This window comes from Podarcis erhardii, assembly GCF_964252035.2.
Source record: "Podarcis erhardii genome assembly, chromosome: 1".
NCBI lineage: Eukaryota > Metazoa > Chordata > Lepidosauria > Squamata > Lacertidae > Podarcis > Podarcis erhardii.
The window spans coordinates 4,143,854-4,163,777 of record NC_138497.1 but is presented as its reverse complement, the minus strand read 5'-3'; the positions used below and the strand labels follow the sequence as shown (position 1 = coordinate 4,163,777).

Sequence of the window (19,924 nt, the reverse complement as noted above, 5' to 3'; positions counted from 1 at the left end):
ACTTACAGATTTGAAAATAAGGGACCGGCAGCCTCGAAAATAAGGGATCAGCAGCCAAAATAAGGGGTTTTCGGACCACGGGTATGTTCAACTTCTGAGCCCCTCTGAGCCAAAGGCAGAAAGCCCAGCCAGCAGCCAAACGAAGCCTCAAGCGGTGGTTCCCACAGCGCAGCAACCCGGCAAAGGGGATGCAGCAAGGAAAACCACCGTCACCTCTCCGCTGGGAAGCGCTGAGCAAAGGCGAGTCCCCAGGCAACGTGGCTGATTTGATCGGCACAAGGCATGTAAGCTCCACCCCCCAGTCGTTCTTAGACTCCTTATTGGGTGAGCAACGCAGCCAAGCAACACAGTTGGAGCCTCCCTCCTCCCTGGCCGGCAGGGAGGGAGGGAGGGAGAGGAGCTGTTTCCTTTGAAACCCAGAAAATTTAAGGGACATCATCAATAAGGGACAGCAGCGGGACACAGCACTGGCATAAGGGACTTTCCCACCAAATAAGGGACGGTTGACAGCTATGGGCTGAATCATGGAATCACAGAAATGTGGAGTTGGGAGGGACCCCTGAGGTCATGTAGTCCAACCCCCTGCGATGCAAGAATCTCAACTAAATCATGCCTGGCAGATGAGCATTCAACATCTGCTTTAAAACCTCCAATGAAGGAAAGCCCACCACTTTCTGATGGAGTCCGTTCCACCATCAAACAGCTCTTGCCACCAGAAAGGCCATCCTGATGCTTAGAATCTCCTTTCTTGTAACTTGAAGCCATTGGTTGGAGTCCAACAGCATCTTTCTTGGGCGAGCCTTGCTGAAATGGGAGAGGAGCTAGCAGGTCTTATCACAAAACAAGATATCCCTTTGGTTCTTAAAATAGCCCTTCTGTTGTACTACTCAGAAGCTGCTCAACAACTTTCCCACAAGGATCTAGTTACTTGCCTGATGGCTTATTATTGTAAGGAGTTGGAAGACTCTAAATGCAGGCATGTTTGAGATCAGGACCTCACAACTCAGGCGTTTAATATTGTTACACAAGTCAGTTCTTGGGAGAGACTGGCTGCAGGCAGCCTGCACTGCGGTCTCTTGAAATGACTATGCAGTAAGATCTGAACTCCATGCAGATGGAAGGTGAATAAGCCATATTATTTATTTTTTAAAAAACAAAATAAAAAAATTCCTTCCAGTAGCACCTTAAAGACCAACTAAGTTAGTTCTAGGTATGAGCTTTCGTGTGCATGCACACTTCTTCAGATACCTGATCTGAAGAAGTGTGCATGCACACGAAAGCTCATACCTAGAACTAACTTAGTTGGTCTTTAAGGTGCTACTGGAAGGAATTTTTTTATTTTGTTTTGACTATGGCAGACCAACACGGCTACCTATCTGTAACTGTATTTTTTTTAAGAAAGCTTTTATTAAATTTTACATTTTTATCATATTGTTGTTGTTTAGTCGTTTAGTCATGTCCGACTCTTTGTGACCCCCTCGAACAGAGCACACCAGGCACTCCTGTCTTCCACTGCCTCCCGCAGTTTGGTCAAACTCATGCTGGTAACTTCGAGAACACTGTCCCACCATCTCGTCCTCTGTCATCCCCTTCTCCTTGTGCCCTCCATCTTTCCCAACATCAAGGTCTTTTCTAGGGAGTCTTCTCTTCTCATGAGGTGGCCAAAGTCTTGGAGCCTCAGCTTCAGGATCTGTCCTTCCAGTGAGCACTCAGGGCTGATTTCCTTCAGAATGGAGAGGTTTGATCTTCTTGCAGTCCATGGGACTCTCAAGAGTCTCCTCCAGCACCAGAATTCAAAAGTATCCATTCTTCGGCGATCAGCCTTCTTTATGGTCCAGCTCTCACTTCCATACATCACGACTAGGAAAACCATAGTTTAACTATACGGACCTTTGTTGGCAAGGTGATGTCTCTGCTTTTTAAGATGCTGTCTAGGTTTGTCATATTACATCATATCAATTCATCAAAATAAAGATATGCATTCCCCCAATTTCCCCTCCACCCCCGACTTCCCTCAACCTCCTCTTCTGGTTTCCCCCAATATTGGTTTCCTCTGCTTGCTTTCCTGTACCTTCATAGGGACTCTCTATATTAATTATTGTTATCTTTTATCACATTGACATCATCTTTATAGTTTTTATACTTATTTTTGTTAATTGTACATGTTTACTCAAGCCCTGCTAGTGAATCTATTTCTTTACATTGTTTCTGTAAGTACAGCATGAATGGTTCCCAATCTTTTTTTAAATTCTCTATTATCTTTGTCTCTGAATCTTTCTGTTACTTCCACCACACCAGCGTATTCCATCAGTTTTTGTAGCCATTCTTCTTTAGTTGGCATTTCATCACTTTTCCATCTCTGGGCTAGTAGCATCCTAGCCGCATTTGTAGTGTCCATGAAGAATTTCTTCTTTTCTGTTGGCAATTCTTGACCTGAAATGCCTAATAAAAAAGCTTCTGGGTTTTTTTTTTAGTAAAGGTGAACTTAAACATTTTCTTAATTTCATTATAAATCATATCTCAATAATTTTTAATCAATTTGTAGCTCCGCCACATATGAAAAAAGTACCTTCCCTTTCTTTACATTTTCAACACTTATTGGAGCCTATTCTGTACATTTTGGCTATATTTTCAGACGTAATATACCATCTATATATCATTTCCATATAATTTTATTTTAATAGTATACAACCAGTAAATTTCAAATTCACTCTCCACAGTTTCCCCCATTCTTCCATAAGCCATATTCTTTCGTTAAATCATTTTTATTAATTTTCCAATAAAAACATCCAATTAACATGTCAAATCATAATCCAATTAAAATAAAAAACTGAAATAAAAAAGAACAAATTATCATCCAAATTACAATTATTAATATTCCGGGACTTCCCATAGTCTGGACTTGAAGCATATCCAAATCTCAGTCCTGCCTATCCATAAGCCATATTCCTAAAGCCATGTTACTGGCACCGCTTGGGCTCTTGCCACCGCTCAGCAGAGAGAGGGGCAGGTACCCAGCTTTTATAAGACTATAAATGGACAAACCAACAACCCATGGAAACCAATACTTTCAAGGAACCTGGCGTAGTTTTATTACACCTGCAACACTAGCAGAACATGGTTATAGGCCTCGGAGGACGCATGGAAACTTGTGGAATGATGCCTTTGCCTAAAAACTGGAATGACTTCCAAGTTAGATGTAACCAAATAGATATTTAGTGCATCTCTCTCTGTGTGTAGATTGCTGAATACTGATGCTTCTTGTATAAATACTTGAAAACAATATTTTTTTTAATAAATAAAATTTATTATTATTTAATGAAATGTTTTTAGAATCGTTGGATTATTTTTATTGTTGTTAGCCGCCTTGAGCCCAGCTTTGGCTGGGGAGGGCGGGATATAAATAAAATTTATTATTATTATTATTATTATTATTATTATTAGGGGGGGAGGAACTGCACCAGAGCACTATAGGTCATCTCAGACGCACCTCCCACTCCACTGCCCCCTTTTAGAACACCCAAAACTTTTTGCTGGAGATGGCTACCTTCCATCGACTCCCAAGAAAGGAAAAATCTGGGCATATTCAATGTAAAAAAAACCAAACTTTGAAGACTGCCTTTCTATTCCTCGTTATTTAACTGCCGAGTGCATGCGCAAACGAATCAGGAAATCTATATCTGGTTTCATAACCTTTTCCCACACTCCTAACCACCGCTGTGTCTCTCCAAAGAGTTTAGCGAGCAGGGAAGCAATGATTACAGCTCTTTTGCTTATGAAAACAGCAACACTCCTCGGGGCAATATTGAACATGACAAGGAGGGAGCAGCAACATCTTGTATGACCCAAAGCATTGTCTCATTGAGTTAAAGAGGGCTGAAACATCGTGTCAGGTAGAAAGCCACAGGATGAGATGATGGTACATGACGAAGGGGAGGGGGAGGGGGAAAGCAGCCCCACACTTCCTGGTTTCCCTATGGGGAGGTTTGCTGCTCATTTGCAGGCTAAGCAGACCCTCCACCCTGATACAATGATAAATGACCCAGGGTTCCCCACAGAGGCGCAGACATTGAGAAGAGGAGGTTTTTACTTGGCCAAAGGGAAGCCAGGCTTAGTGGTGTGTGTGTGTGTGTGTGTGTGTGTGTGTGTGTGTGTGTGTAGAGGGGTTGCAGCTACAGAAGGCAATGAGGATAACAAATGAGGGTGTGATGGCCTAGGATTTGGACTCGGAGGCTGAACCTGAGGAATCCCAGCCTGCACAGGAGCCCCTGCCTCCAGAACCAGCTGAGTCTGGGCTGGGGCCTGAGCCTGAAGGGTCCTCACCTGTGCTGGATCCTCAGGTGCAGGCACCAGCTGAGTCTGCTCTGGCTCCTGAGGTGATGGAGGACCCATTGCCTGCAGGTGCTCCACTCTCAGCCCCGTCAGGGGAAGCTGAGGTTGCCTCTGGGTCCAGTAACCCTCCAGCCTCTCCTGAGCTGCAGAGGCTCAGGGCAGAGAGGTGGAGGGAACTAAGTTCCCGCAGGAGGAGTGCTCGCCTCCAGGCCAGGAGAGGTGAGTCACCTGTGGACCGGGGCCGCCCTGTGCCTCAGAGCAGATAAAAGCCAGTCAGCCCAGTCCCAGGTTGCGGGAGCAACATTGTTGGCAGCCTGTTCCTGCCTGCACCCTGTCCTGCTCTTCTGCCAGAGTTCCTGACCCCACCCGACTCCCCACCTTGGACGCAGCTACAGCTTTGACGGACAGCCTCCATACCGCACCATCGACCTCGGAGTGGACTCGGACCTCGCCTCTCGGTTAGCCCCCGGGACCAGCACAGTGCACCTGGAAGCAGCTGTCGAGAGTCCCCAGGAATGCCTGCATAAGGGCCTTGCAATGGATTCCAGCAAGAAAACGCTCCTGACCTCATAAATGAGCCCTGCTGGGACAGGCCAATGGCGTATCTCTAGTCCAGCATCCTGTTCTCACAGTGGCCAACCAGATGCCCACAAGCAGGATCTGAGCACAAAAGCAACTCTCTCCTTCTGTGATCTCCAGCAACTGGTATTCAGAAGAATTGCTGCATTCGACTGTTCAGGCAGAGCAGAGCCATCCCGGCCAGTAGCTATCGATAACCCTCTACTCCATGAATTTGTCCAATCCTCTTTAAAACCATTTATGTTGGCGGTCATCGCTGCCTGTTGTGGGAGTGAGCTCCATAGTTTAACTATAAGGTAAAGGGACCCCTGACCATCAGGTTCAGTCGTGACCAACTCTGGGGTTGCAGCACTCATCTCGCTTTATTGGCCGAGGGAGCCGCCGTTTACCTTCCGGGTCATGTGGCCAGCATGATTAAGCCGCTTCTGGCGAACCAGAGCAGCGCACGGAAATGCCGTTTACATTCCCGCCTATTTATCTACTTGCACTTTGCTGTGCTTTCGAACTGCTAGGTTGGCAGGAACAGGGACTGAGCAACAGGAGCTCACCCCGTCGCGGGGATTCGAACCGCGACCTTCTGATTGGCCAGTTCTAGGCTCTGTGGTTTAACCCACAGTGCCACCCATGTCCCAGGTATAAAAGGGTTTATACCTTGGCTTTTTCTATTCCTGAAGATGTCCCACAAGTGGGTATGGATTGGCGGGCACCAGCTTGGCTGCAGGAGTTGCCGGAAGGAAGTTTAACAATTAATCTCTCTTCCCAGGGAACTCTGGGGATTGTTACCTCTGGGAGGTGAATAGAGGAGGAGAGTCGGGGGGGGGGGATTCTGTGGCTCAAGCAGAAATCCACTGCGCTAGTGGAACAGCTGTGTTGGATACCACACAGACCCATCACAGACCACACAGACAGAAATTACTCCTAAGAGACACCAGGGAAGTCTTCTCCCAGTTCAGGATTAAATTGTGGACTTTTGCTACCACAAGAGGAGGTGATGCATGGATGGCCCTAAAACAGGTGTTTTCCAGATGTTCTTGGACTCCAGCTGCCATCATTCTAAGCCAGCAGGATCAATGGTCAGAGGGTGGTGACCTCTGCAGTCCAACAGCATCTGAAGTACTTCGGGGGCCCCATCCCTGCCCTCTGTGTTCAGAGGCAAATTTTCTTCAGATATTAACTGCGAGTGGCGCGGGACTGGGTGGCGGAGAAGAGATTAAACAGGGAGAGAGGGGCAATCGCCTTCCCGCCTGATTTACAAGCTTCCCAGACGCATCAGTCTCGCCAAGATACTGCGCTAACCGGGGATCCAACCCGCCACGTTCAGCCCCCCCCCGCGCAATCCCCTTTACAGGTCTCCCAGTCCCAACTGGGCTGCGGTTCCCCCAGCCAACCCGTGATCCCCTTGTACTGGGCGACGGCGTCCTCCTGGGTCCTGGGTGAAGCACCCCAGGGTGTCGTGGGAGTGCGGGTGCGCGCCTAAGCCGCATCCAACGCTCCAGAGAGGACGTGCGCTTCCTTTTCCGCAGCAGGAGCGGCGCCTCTCCTCTGCTGCGGCCGCCCCCTCCTCGGCGAGGGCAGGGGGGCAGGAGGAGGAGCTCCTCTATCCGGGGGCGGCTTCCCTGGGCCAATGGAGGCCGGGCACTGGGCTGGAGCTGGCCAATGGCGAGCGTGGGGGGGGGGGGGCGAGGAGCGGAGGGGCGGCTGCAGCAGCCAGGCGCTCGCAGAGGCTGGCGGCGCGCTGGCAGAGCAAGGCTGGCCGTCGGCGCAGCAGCAGCAGGCGCTGTCCGCCGTCCGTGGTGCTGAAAGCGCCTCCTCCCGCTTGCTCGCTCGTTGCTGTTGCTGTGGCCGTCGAGGGGCAGCGGCGGCGGCTGCTGTGCTCCATGGACGAGATGGAAGAGGAGCTCAAGTGCCCGGTGTGCGGCTCCTTCTACCGGGAGCCGCTGATCCTGCCCTGCTCGCACAACCTGTGCCAGGCGTGCGCCCGCAACATCCTGGTGCAGACGCCCGAGGCGGACTCGCCGCAGAGCCGTCGCGCCTCGGGCTCCGGCGGCTCGGCCTCCGATTATGACTACCTGGACCTGGACAAGATGAGCCTGTACAGCGAGGCGGACAGCGGCTACGGCTCGTACGGCGGCTTCGCCAGCGCGCCCACCACGCCGTGCCAGAAGTCTCCCAACGGCGTGCGCGTCTTCCCGCCGACCGTGCCGCCCGCCGCGCACCTGCCGCCGGCCTCGGCCGCTTCTCTGGCGCCCGTGCCGCGCAACTCCTGCCTGACGTGCCCGCAGTGCCACCGCAGCCTGATCCTGGACGAGCGGGGCCTGCGCGGCTTCCCCAAGAACCGCGTCCTGGAGGGCGTCATCGACCGCTACCAGCAGAGCAAGGCGGCCGCCCTGCGCTGCCAGCTGTGCGAGAAGGCGCCCAAGGAGGCCACCGTCATGTGCGAGCAGTGCGACGTCTTCTACTGCGACCCCTGCCGCCTGCGCTGCCACCCGCCGCGGGGGCCGCTAGCCAAGCACCGCCTGTTGCCCCCTGCCCAGGGCCGGGTCAGCCGGAGGCTCAGCCCGCGCAAGATCTCCACCTGCACCGACCACGAACTGGAGAACCACAGCATGTACTGCGTTCAGTGCAAGGTGCCCGTCTGCTACCAGTGTCTGGAGGAGGGCAAGCACTCCAGCCACGAGGTCAAGGCCCTGGGTGCTATGTGGAAGCTCCACAAGGTCAGCCCCCGGGAGTGTGTCTGTGGGCGGGCGGGCGGGCGGGCGGTGGGAAGACCTTTTATCTGTTTGCTTATTGCATTTATATATTACCTTTTTCTCCAAGGAGCTCATGGTTCTCCCCACTCCCCACTTCAACCCACAACAATTCCGTGCGAGGTAGGGTAGGCTGATTGGCCCAAGGTCACCCATGGAGATTCAAGGGGGGATTTGAACCCTCGTCTCCCAGGCCCTAGTTCAACACTCTAACCACTATACTATAGAGCTGGCATGCAGTAACCTGAAGGCAGCTCCCGGTCCATTCTATGTGGGGGGCTTCTTTCCATCTCTCCTATCCATCCATCCATTTCATTTCTCTTCTCTCCTCTCTCCATCTCTCTCACTTATCTACCTCTTCACATGGTTCTGTTTAAAGGTCTTCAGTCTCCAACTCTCCCTCTCCTTCCCCCCCTCTTTCTCTCTCTCCACCTTCCTCAACTTGGTGCCCCCCACCAGATGTTACCTGACTACAACTCCAGAGTCCATGGCTCACCATGGCTCACTGGGGCTGATGGGAGTTGTAGTCCCAAGCAGCTGGTGGGCACTAGCTGGGCAGTCAGCTTTGAAGAGTTCCCTTCTTCCCTTTCCATCTCTTGACTCCCTTCATTGCCCCACTTCGTCTTTTTCTGCAGGGTCCCTCCTTAGGGTTCATCCACACCGTCCCCCAATGTGAATAGCAAGCTTCCTGTCCCTCCATTAATTTTAATTTGCCCATAGGACACTCTCCTCTAAATCACAGCCTCCGCACACTTTCCTCTTGCTCCGTACGGATTTTCTCATACCCTCTCATTTTTAGAGCATGCCTGGTATGTGAAAATCCAGACTGAGGGAGAAGGAACGTTTGTGGAGGCAGTGATTTGCAAGAGAACGTCATACGGGTAACTGAGAATCAATAGATGTACATCCATATTAAATGACAGTATGGACGAGCGAACACTCTCATCCCTTCCTTCCTTCCTTCCTTCCTTCCTTCCTTCCTTCCTTCCTTCCTTCCTTCCTTCCTTCCCTCCTTCCTTCCCTCCCTCCCTCCCTCCCACCCCTTTCCTCTCATCAGCCAGCTTCCTCCCTACCTGACTAATCAATCCCACCCCCATCTCCCTCCCTCGCCTTTAATGATTCAGTCTCAGCTCCATGTAAACAACCTTCTTCCCAGTCTTTGCTCCTCGGTGGGCTTCCAGGAGTCCTTTTCCAGACCCCCCCAGCTGCTGCCCCTCCTGTCTGTCAGCCAATCCGGCTGCTTCTTGGGGTGTCTCTCACCCTGATTTCGAAGCGCAGAACTGCTGGGGCTCCATTGCCTTTTTCCCCTAGGCTCTTGCCACCCCCACCCCCATTTTCTTGGCTGTTGTTCAAGTGTTTGCACCAAGCTGCCTGCAGTGCAAAGCAACACAGTCCTGGGGGTGGGGGCATTGGGGGTGGATGAATTTAACATTGACAGATGAGTGGGTGTGGGGGGTGGTCAGGAGCAGGGATGGAATAGACTTTGTTATGCTGCAGCCCTCGACTGTCCTTATATCACCCCTGGGACTGCCCAGGCTTCCATTGCCTTTGCCCACATCTAGGCGACGTTCCCCACAGGAACCCCCACAAGCTATTCTTGCAAACGCACCTCTCCTTTTTCAGGGAGGCTGCAAAGGGCAGGACCAGATATCTAGAGCCAGGGGTGCTGGGCAGGGTGCTGGGATCAATCCTGGCTCGGTGCAGCTGTTTTGGGTCTCTCAGCTGCATTTCTGTTTTGCCATATGCACAGGAATGTGTCGTGTTTATTTTGTTAAGAGGGGGGAACACTTTGCCTATGCCTGTCAGAGGTGATATTTTCAGCCCTGATCCTTCACTGACGACAGAGCTGGCCATTGGCATTGGGAAGAAAATGAATTCTTGGGTTCAAATGAAGGGTCTGTGGAGAGAGGGGCTTTAAGCCAGTGACAGATCTCAAGAGCATCAGAGGAGATTTCGGAGGCTGCTTTCTGGAGGATTAGATTTCTCTCCTGAATGCTGACCAGCCTCTCTGAAAATTATTTCAGATGACACTTGATGTTGCTTGATGCAGCCTTTGCCAACCTGGTGCCCTCCTGATGTTGTCGGACTGCAACTCTCATTGGCCCCAGCCGGCACGAATGCAATGGGAGTTATAGTTTGACAACATCTGGAAGACACCCGGTTGGCAAAGACTGGTTGAATAAATATGGAGCAGGCACTCCAGTGGTGGGTGGGAAGAATGAGATGAGGGGTACGGTTTTAGTCTCCCACCAAATCCAGCCATTCTACACCCCACTCCACCCACCCACCTGCTACCCATGTCTAGCTGTCACAGGGGATCTGGCTGCAGGATAGTGACCCTGCCTCTGAGGTAACTAGGGCAGAGAAGCGACTCTGATGTGGCTGGATATCCCCTCCTCCCCCACGTACCCTGATGGAACACGTAAGCCGGGCATCAGCGCGTGGATGCACATCGGCATAATTGATTCCCCTCTCTCACACACACCCGATCACCCTCACTGAGCTGTCTGGGCAGGGAGCCAGGATGTGGCATGTTCAGTATGGTGTGTAGGAAGAAGCCACCTAGTGACACATTTATCCCTGGAGAGGGTTTGGCGGTGGTGATTTTTTTGCTTTTGCTTTTTGCAAATGTCGCACCCGGACTGTGAAGCCCATGTTCCAATGCGCAAACCAGAAGCATCTGCCTCTGTTGGAGATGAAGTGCATGTACACCCATCACTGTCGGTTGAAACTCCAGCTACGATTCTGCCTGGTGTAGCCAGAACCAACAGGGTGTGCAAAATTACAGCTACGTGTTGCACCGTGAGCGAGGAGACGCTGTTTCCTCTCTGCTCATCCATGAAATGCAAAGTGCCCTCAGGGTCACAAATGTGGGGATAATCACACTGCCTCACTCTCCTCTGGGTTTTTGCATGGATTGCTGAAACAATGTATGTGGTATGCTATGACTTAAGAGCAGCCAAAGCTTTTAGCTTCAGGTCTCATAGTCAATACAGTGGTACCTTGGGTTAGGAACTTAATTCGTTCCGGAGGTCCGTTCTTAACCTGAAACTGTTCTTAACCTGAGGTACCACTTTAGCTAATGGGGCCTCCTGCTGCTCCTGCCGCCACACAATTTCTGTTCTCATCCTGAAGCAAAGTTCTTAACCCGAGGTACTATTTCTGGGTTAGTGGAGTCTGTAACCTGAAGTGTCTGTAACCTGAAGTGTCTGTAACCCGAGGTACCACTGTAATGAATTTAGCGCTGCTCAAGGTGCCATGTGAGAGGTGGCAATGGGACATTTCTCCTCAAGCGCATGAACCAGGAATACACTAAATGTCATTTGTTGTGGTGGGAGCATTTGGAAACAAGGGAGCCCAACAGCCAAGGCACTAGCCTTGCCTTCTGCAACCTGGTGCACCCTAGGTGTTTTGGACTACAACTCCCATCAGGTAATTATTGGTTGGGGGGTGCAGACCAGGGTTGGCCATAGACAGAGGGGAGGTATTGGAGTCAGAGCCAGTGATGGGCAGAACTGGACAGAGCACCCCATTTCTCTCTTTCAGCCACTCACATCTCTCTCTCCCCCCCCACACACTTCTTTTCTCTCTTTCTCCCACATTCTCTCTTCTTTTCCAACCTTCTTTACTCTCTCATTTCTGTCACCACCACCCCCATCATAGAATTGTAGAATTGTAAGGGGCCTTGAGGGTCATCTAGTCCAACCCTCTGCAATGCTGGAATCTCAACCAAATCATCCATGACAGATGGCCAGACAAACTCTGCTTTAAAACCTCCAAGGAAGGCGTATCCACCACCTTCTAAAGGAGTGCATTCCAGAAGGTTCTTTCTCATGTTTAGTTGGAATCCATGTCACTTAAATCCATGGGTTCGAGTCCGGAGCAGGGGACAACAAGCTTGCTCTTTCTTCCATGTGACAGCCCTTAAGATATTTGAAGATGCTCATTACATCTCCTCTCAGTCTCGTCTTCTTCAGGCTAAGAACCCCCAACTCCCTCAAGTGTTCCTCATAAGGCTTGGTTTCCAGACCCTTGATCATCTTTGTTGCATGCATTACAGCTTATCTGTTAAATGGATTTAGATGAGTAGGCGAGGATATTTTATTTATTAATTATCCATCCTCTTTCTCTCGCATGTGAGAATGCTATGATGATGATGATGATGATGATGATTTAGTGCATGGGTTCATTTTTAAAAAAATAATATTTATTAAGAGTTTAAAGATTACAAAAAGAAAGAAAAAAAATTAAACAAATCAACATAATAAAATACAAAAACAGAAACAAAAACACTACATAAAACACTGAATTAACAAAACAAAACAAAAACAATTAAAAACACTTCCAATATTTTCAATCTTAACTTTCATTCACTTGTTTCATTGACTTCCTCACGCCTCCCTTTTTGTATTCCACTTCAATTAACTGTTTCAGCAATTCCTTTCCATCTTCATCTAATTTCTGTCCTGTAATTAATCTTAACCTTATTTTTTCCCTTTAATACATTAACAATCTATCTGTACCTAGTTCCTTATAATATTTCTGCCAAAGCCATATAACTTCATTCCACCATTTTTCTATAGCTCATTAATTTTGCAATATTTCTGTAGATAATCTTTAAATTTTTTCCAATCTTCTTCCACCGACTCTTCTCCCTGGTCTCGGATTCTGCCAGTCATTTTCGCCAATTCCATATAGTCCATCAGCTTCATCTGCCATTCTTCCCGGGTGGGTAAATCTTGTGTCTTCCAATACTTCGCGATGAGTATTCTTGCTGCTGTTGTTGCATACATAAAGAAATTTCTGTCCTTCTTTGGCACCAATTGGCCGACCATGCCCAGGAGAAAGGCCTCTGGTTTCTTCAGAAAGGTATATTTAAATACCTTTTTCATTTCATTGTAAATCATCTCCCAGAATGTCTTAATCCTTGGGCATGGGTTCACAGTGTTTTCATCCCCATGGACTAGGGAACAGTGGCTGGCCCATCCCATGAGTTTCAGGACCTCTGAACCCAGGTCCCCTCAGCCCTCACCCAATGATCCCAATTCAGCAAAGTGGCATCACTGCACCAAAGTCAACTTGCCTGGCCCAGTTCTGTTAAGAGGAATGCATTTAAAATCAGCCTTCTGAAATACGTTTTAATTCATCATTGCAATGAATTCTAATTATCTTCCGAGACATACTGAATTGCCTTGTTTTTGAGACTGTAATTCATAAATATCGACAGGTGAATGGCCAAGTAACTGCTATTAGACAAAATGTGGTGGTGGTTTCCTTTTTGCATGCAAGGAATTGGGGTTGGCCCTGCTATTAGATCGAGTAAGGCAACTGCCTCAGGCAGCATTGACTCAGGAGTAGCAGCAGCAGTTTCTGGCTGTTCCTCCTGGGTCCCCAGCCAGTCTCTGCTGTTTCCACATGGCCACTCCTGCCCCACTTAGAAATCTGACCTGCTGCCTCAGGCATGGTGGGGAATGCCACCATGTCACCAGTGTGGAAGTAAGATTGACTTCTATATGTGGAATTAGGGGGTGGTCAACTTTTCTTCCGCCTCAGGTGGCAAAATGCCTTGGACTGGCCGTGGATGGCATCAAACAAAACTTTCTGGAGAGCTCTTTGGAGCAAGACACAGGGCCTGGGACTTCGCCTGCTTTTCGTAACCAAGCAAAAGTTGTCCATGTGGGAAAGTTGAGGATAATAGGAGAGGATATATTGATTAAATATTATCCTTCCTCACTCTAGTGAGTCATGTAGCACATTTCCTTGTACATTGCAGTAAGTTAGTGGATGGATTTGTGAGAATCATTTGAGTTAAGCAATCCAGATTGGATTGTTCCTGGTAAATCCCCTTTGGTTGCCTCTTAAAAACAATAGTGACACAACAGTCTTCCTTTAAAAGTAATGCTAAGGTTTACATACATTCAGTTCACAGTATGGTCCTGAAGGCAGGCTTTATCTTGCAGTTACGGTTACAGAGAAAAGTGTGGGTTCATCTTCTGTGAGGGATGAGCCCTTGTGTTGCTGGCTGAGAGCCAGCAGACAGCAGACAGCAAAATGGAGAGAAGGGATCAAAAGAGAGCAGCATAAGAGGAAGATGGCTGCGTGACCAGCCCCTTTATAGGGTCTGCTAGGGTCACGCCCACCTACCTGGTCACATACAGGGGGAGGATGTTCCAGACAAGGTGTGACAGGAAGTCCTCCTGGCTGGAACAATGTTCCCCTGTGTGTCCACTCTGGGCAAACAGGAAATGTTGTATTTGACTGCTTCAGTGATGTTACATCCCACACTCAAAAGGTACCATGGGGCCAAGCTGCCACTGCCACTTCATATATTTCACCCAGAGCTTGGTTGCAACTGACTTTGCCCTCATAGAGGATGGGGTCCTTTGATGACTGGGAGCAGTGAAGGTCATATTTCTGATCAAGGAACCCACCCATCTTGTACCCAAGACTTTAATGGAGGGGACTCAGAAAAGCAGCTCAGAGTGAACTTTTGTAAGATACAGTGGTAACTTGGTTTAAGAACAGCCCTGTTTACGAACTCTGCAAAACCGGAAGTAGTGTTCCGGTTAGCGAATTTTACCTTGGTCTACGAACGGAAGCCGAATGGTGGAAGGGTACTGGTGGTGGGTGGCCTCATTAGGGAATGTACGTTTCCGAGCACAATTCAAAACGTTGGGGCTGACCTTTAAAGCCCTAAACGGCCTCGGTCCAGTATACCTGAAGGAGCGTCTCCACCCCCATCGTTCTGCTCAGATACTGAGGTCCAGCGCTGAGGGCCTTCCATCCAATTGGGGGGTTGGCATTATTGACTCCTTTAAAAACAAATCTAAATTTCAGATAGGGTCCTGTAGAAATTGCTGAGCTATTTGCACCAATGGTCTGACCCAGTGTAAGAGATCATGAACACTGGTAACCAATTTAGATCTTCAAATAGAGGAGAAATGTGACCATTGCAGTGGGTCCTTGCTGGCAACTTCACTGCCATATTTAATCCTGACAATAATAGCCTTAGAAGGTAGGTTAGTATCCTTGTCTCTATATTTTAGATAGGGTGGGACAGGGGCTGAACGAAGAGCCCCCTAGAACAGGGGTCAGCAAACTTTTTCAGCAGGGGGCCTGTCCACTGTCCCTCAGACCTTGTGGGGGACCGGACTATATTTTGAAAAAAAAAAAAATGAACGAATTCCTACTCCCCACAAATAACCCAGAGATGCATTTTAAATAAAAGCACACATTCCACTCATGTAAAAACACCAGGCAGGCCCCACAAATTAACCCAGAGATGCATTTTAAATAAAAGGGCACATTCTACTCATGTAAAAATACACTGATTCCTGGACTGTCCGCGGGCCGGATTGAGAAGGCGATTGGGCCAGATCCGGCCCCCGGGCCTTAGGTTGTCTACCCCTGTCCTAGAAGGTTCATGGTCTGTGCACATTGGGACTGTGAGTATGGCTGGTTTTAAGCCAGGAGAATCTGCTCAAGCCACTATTGCAGCACCTTCAGTTTGGCAGCTCTCAGCGCACAAGAAAGTAGACCATGCAGGGCATCAAGCAAAGATTGCCAGGGGGGATTGCTCAGCAGTCGAGGAAGTGTGAAAGGAAATGTTGGCGCCTAAGCTTTGCATGTTTGCTTCTTGCAAAGGAACCAGGAACCGCACTCCAGGAAATTATTTCACTTCTTTTTCTGGTTGCCTCACCTCCCAAAGGATCTTGTAGAGTTGGAAAACGGCTAGCAAGATAGAGATGGAGAAGCTCCACTCTGGGAAAAGGTTGCAGCATTTTTTGGGACTTTTCAGTTTAGAGAAAAGGAGTAGAAGTTCTTCTCTCTCTTTAACTGCATTAGAAGTCCTGGATTTAGAGATCACACTAGACAAGAATTTCAAAAAGCATGGGGGAAATGCAGAGAATACTTCACAGGTAAAATTATAATATGTTAAGATAAATTATTAGGATAAAAACAAAGTTGGAAGGATTTGCTGGAATATTTAATTGAATTAGAATAAAAAAATGGGAGGCGTGAGGAAGTCAAGGAAATAAGTGAATGTAAGTAAGTGAGTTAAAGGTTTGACTTGTTTTTTATTTCTTTTTTCCTTTTTCTGTTTTTTGATGATATGTATTGTTTTTTTTCTTTTTCTTCCTTGATTGTTTTCTTTTTTTCTTTTCTTTCTGTAACCTTTAAAATCTTAATAAAAATTTATTTAAAAAATAATAATGCAGAGAATACTTCACAAAACAGTGCCCTAAAATACATACCTGGACTTGTTTCGATTCATGTCTGCAGGAGACTTTGTAGATATTTAAGTTATAATTAGAAAAAATCTTAATTATTATTCATAAAGGAAACAGCTTATAAGCAGTAAATAAGGAGGCCAGATACAGGATAAATGAAGTCTTTTATTTGGTTGTATTGTTGTATGTTATGTTTATTGTATTTCTGTACTGGGGGGTGGGGGGGTTATGTTATGTTGTAAATAAAATTTCCAATAAAAATTGAATAATAATAATAGAAGTCCTGGATTTGAAAAAAAAAAAAACTGGGATAGAAACAACAACAACTTTTTTTTTTTTAAAAAAGAGATGACAAACATGCACTCCCACAATTCAGAGGGGGGGGGGAGTGGGAGTGGCAGCACCCCACAGCCACCAATCAGGTGTGAGGCTGGTTCCTTAGGCATGCCTTTGGCTCTGTGGACTTCCTGTGCTTGTGTGCCTCCTCCTGGCAAGGATGGAGGGGGAAATGGAGACTGTTTGCGTTTTAATGAGAAACAATCCAATGTGCACTTTTCAAAACGATACCCAAACTGAAATCCAGTCTCCTCTTCAAAATTCACGCTTCTCTGAATTTTGCAATGCAGTTCTACAACCAGGCAATACATACGAAAATGTATATATGGCAGGAAAAGTCACCAACAGGCCCCAGGGTGGGTGAAAACAATTGGAAAAATTGGGAAATAAAAGCAGTTAAAACAAATTACAGTCACAGAAATAGGGTGAAAACAAGAGGTTGGATGCATTCTGTTAGAGGAAATTGCATGCAAAAATATGCATATTAGTCAAAACTTCACACAAAGATGTGTTTATCAGGGGGAAATCTCCGTTGAAATGCTGATGAACTTTTATAGGATTCTTTTTTAAATTGCAAATTGTTGCAGAAATGTGGAGAAATGAATCTAAAGCAGCTTCATCTAACCCTAACTCAAGGAATGGTTGAGGGAGTTGGGGATGTTTAGCCTGGAGAAGAGAAGACTGAGAGGCAATTTGAGAGCCATCTTCAAATATCTGAAGGACTATCACACTAGAAGATGGAGCAATTTTCATTTTCTCCTGCTCTGGAGGGTAGGACCCCAGCCAATGGATTCAAATGTCAAGAAAGGAGATGATTTTAAACATGTGGAAGAACTTTCTGACGGCAAGAGCCATTCGACAGTGGAATGGACTTCTTTGGACGGTGGTGAACTCTCCTTCACTGGAGGTTTTTAAACAGAGGTTCCTTAGCTGTGATACCTGCATTGCAGGGGTTGTTGTTGTTGTTTAGTCATTTAGTCGTGACCCCCTGGACCAGAGCACGCCAGGCACTCCTGTCTTCCACTGCCTCCCGCAGTTTGGTCAAACTCATGTTGGTAGCTTCCAGAACACTGTCCAACCATCTCGTCCTATGTCGTCCCCTTCTCCTTGTGCCTTCCATCTTTCCCAACATCAGGGTCTTTTCCAGGGAGTCTTCTCTTCTCATGAGGTGGCCAAAGTCTTGGAGCCTCAGCTTCAGGATCTGTCCTCCCAGTGAGCACTCAGGGCTGATTTCCTTCAGAATGGAGAGGTTTGATGTTCTTGCAGTCCATGGGACTCTCAAGAACACCATAATTCAAAAGCATCAATTCTTCAGCAATCAGCCTCTGCTTTTTAAGATGCTGTCTAGGTTTGTCATTGATCCTTCATGGATCACTGCCCCTTCATGGATCACTGCCTTGCCGTGGTGAAGGGGCTTGAATAACTCAGAGAAGCTATGAGCTATGCCATGCAGGGCCACCCAAGATGGACAGGTCATAGTGGAGGGTTTTGACCAAACGTGAACCACCTGAAGCAGGAACTGGCAAGCCACTCCAGTATCCCTGCCAAGAAAACTCCATGGACAAAGACAACAGGCTGGACTCTACAATTCCATTATTCTTAGCAGCCATGGAATTTTCTGGAGCATCTCATTGACTTCACAGGTGGTTGTGGGGTGGGGGAATGAAGAAGGACCTTCCTTCACAATTGCAGCTTTCTTCGCCGCTGCATTTCTGCCCTCTCCTGCTCCCTCCCTCGCTTTCCTCTTCCTCCCACTCCGCTTCTCAACAAGTGCAGCCCTCCTGAGCTCAGGAGGCGGAAGAGAGCCTGCCTGACAAGACACAAACTGCTCTGCCAGCTCTCCGCTGTCACCCAGGCCGCCTCAGGGCAAAAGGGCGCTGGGTGCAACACGGCTCACCATGCATGAGCTTCTTCTCCCGGCGGCTTCCTCAGCCAAGCTGTCAAAATATTTACTCAACATGGGACACAGCCTGAAAGAAACCTTGCTCCCCTCTCCCTTGCCGGGGAAGGTGATTTTTGCCTGCGGTCAGAGATGAGATCAGTTCTGTGAAGCATGCTTGCAAGAACAGAAAGGAGAGGTGGCAAAGCTGTCGGTGATGGGCGACTTCAGCAACAGGCGAGGGGGCTGCTGATCTTGGCTTCTGCAATCTTTCAGATCCTGTGGGTGACTTTGGATACCCACTTTTGCAGTCTGCAGTGGTAAAGTCCAGATATAAGTTTAACACCTCCATGACAATGAGGCCTTCAACACCGGTGAATCCCAATTCTTCTCAAATTCTTATTTCCACACTTCGATACAGGTTGCGTTCATGGGATTTTGTTGCCTTCCTCTCTTAAATCACTAGAGATTTGGGGCCTGGGGGGTGGAGTGATGTTAGAGGAGGTAATTTGTAGCAATTAACCCCTGGCTACAATCATTCCAGGGACAGGGACGTAGGTGGCGCTGTGGGTTAAACCATAAAGCCTAGGACTTGCCGATCAGTAGGTCGGCGGTTCAAATCCCTGCGACGGGGTGAGCTCCCGTTGCTCGGTCCCTGCTCCTGCCAACCTAGCAGTTCGAAAGCACGTCAAAGTGCAAGTAGATAAATAGGTACTGCTCCGGGGGGGGGGGAGGTAAATGGCGTTTCTGTGCGCTGCTCTGGTTCGCCAGAAGCGGCTTAGTCATGTTGGCCACATGACCCGGAAGCTGTACACCGGCGCCCTTGGCCAATAAAGCAAGATGAGTGCCGCAACCCCAGAGTCGGCCACGACTAGACCTAATGGTCAGGGGTCCCTTTACCTTTCATTCCACAAGCAATTGATGGGTCCCGGTTGTCATCTTGTGACGTGTGGCAATGAAGGCAGCTAGAGCAATTGGTGCCAATGCGCGAATGCTGCATCTATGATGGCACACGTTTCCACTATCAAGAAGGTGGCACATCCATGGCTTGTGGTGAGCAGAGCCCACCTGCTCTGCGCATTCTATTATGTCCCAAGTGGTGGGGGAGGGCAGGGCAAGCCCCACAGTGCAAGTTAAACCAAGCGGTAATGGGGTTGGGCAACGTGGTGGTGAGGTCAGCGTGGTGCAAACACAGCAGCGGGGCAATCCGGTGCACCCAACCTTGCTACCACCTTGCCCCTCCCAGTCTGCCTCCCAGTTAAGAGTGAAGCAATCAAGCAGAGCTCAGAGGCCACGGCCAGCCCACCGCATGGTTGGCTAATGCTAGTCGCTGGCCAAATAGTTGACCTAAACTTCAGTCGTTTCATGAAAGGAACCGTATTATGCAAAACACTCCCTGGAGAAATGGAATGGCTCAGGTTCACTGTCCAGTCTAGCGGTTGAAGAAAATGACTTAATTGTGCGATTTATTGATCGGGGCGTGACCTTGCTGATTTGTTTACGATCCCAATCAGCCACTTACAGCGGTCCGGTGCACTTCCGCTGCGCAGTAACTCCTGCTGTCTCTTCAGTCACGCCTAGCAGAGTAGACACAGCGGTAAAGCTGTCACTTGCTCCAGACAAACATACACAGTACAGGTTTGTCTATTTACAGTTCTTTATTGCGACATTTCTCAGCAAAATAGTCCAGGGCTTCTTTCAGCCATTACAGCCGTTACAAGCTGCGTCCGTCTCCCTCAAAGACACAGAGGAAAGAGAAAGAACAGAGAACAAGCTCCTCCCAGCTTCGAATCGCTGACGTCAGAAAGTGACGCACACCT

The 19,924-nt window shown here is 48.4% G+C and overlaps 1 protein-coding gene and 1 long non-coding RNA gene across 7 annotated transcripts in view; one reads left to right on the top strand and one right to left on the bottom strand.

Moving 5' to 3' along the window:
* Positions 1–19,924, bottom strand: part of LOC309345560 — a 131,221-nt gene that overhangs the window by 106,520 nt on the left and 4,777 nt on the right. The gene's annotated exons all lie outside the window — the stretch shown is intronic.
* Positions 6,756–19,924, top strand: part of TRIM9 (tripartite motif containing 9) — a 76,599-nt gene continuing 63,430 nt past the window's right edge. For all 6 annotated transcript variants that reach the window (XM_081860266.1, XM_081860262.1, XM_081860265.1 and 3 more), the window contains exon 1: positions 6,756–7,625. In XM_081860266.1, the coding sequence (XP_081716392.1) occupies positions 6,789–7,625 (837 nt within the window). In that variant the 5' untranslated portion in view covers positions 6,756–6,788. The remainder of the gene's footprint in view (positions 7,626–19,924) is intronic.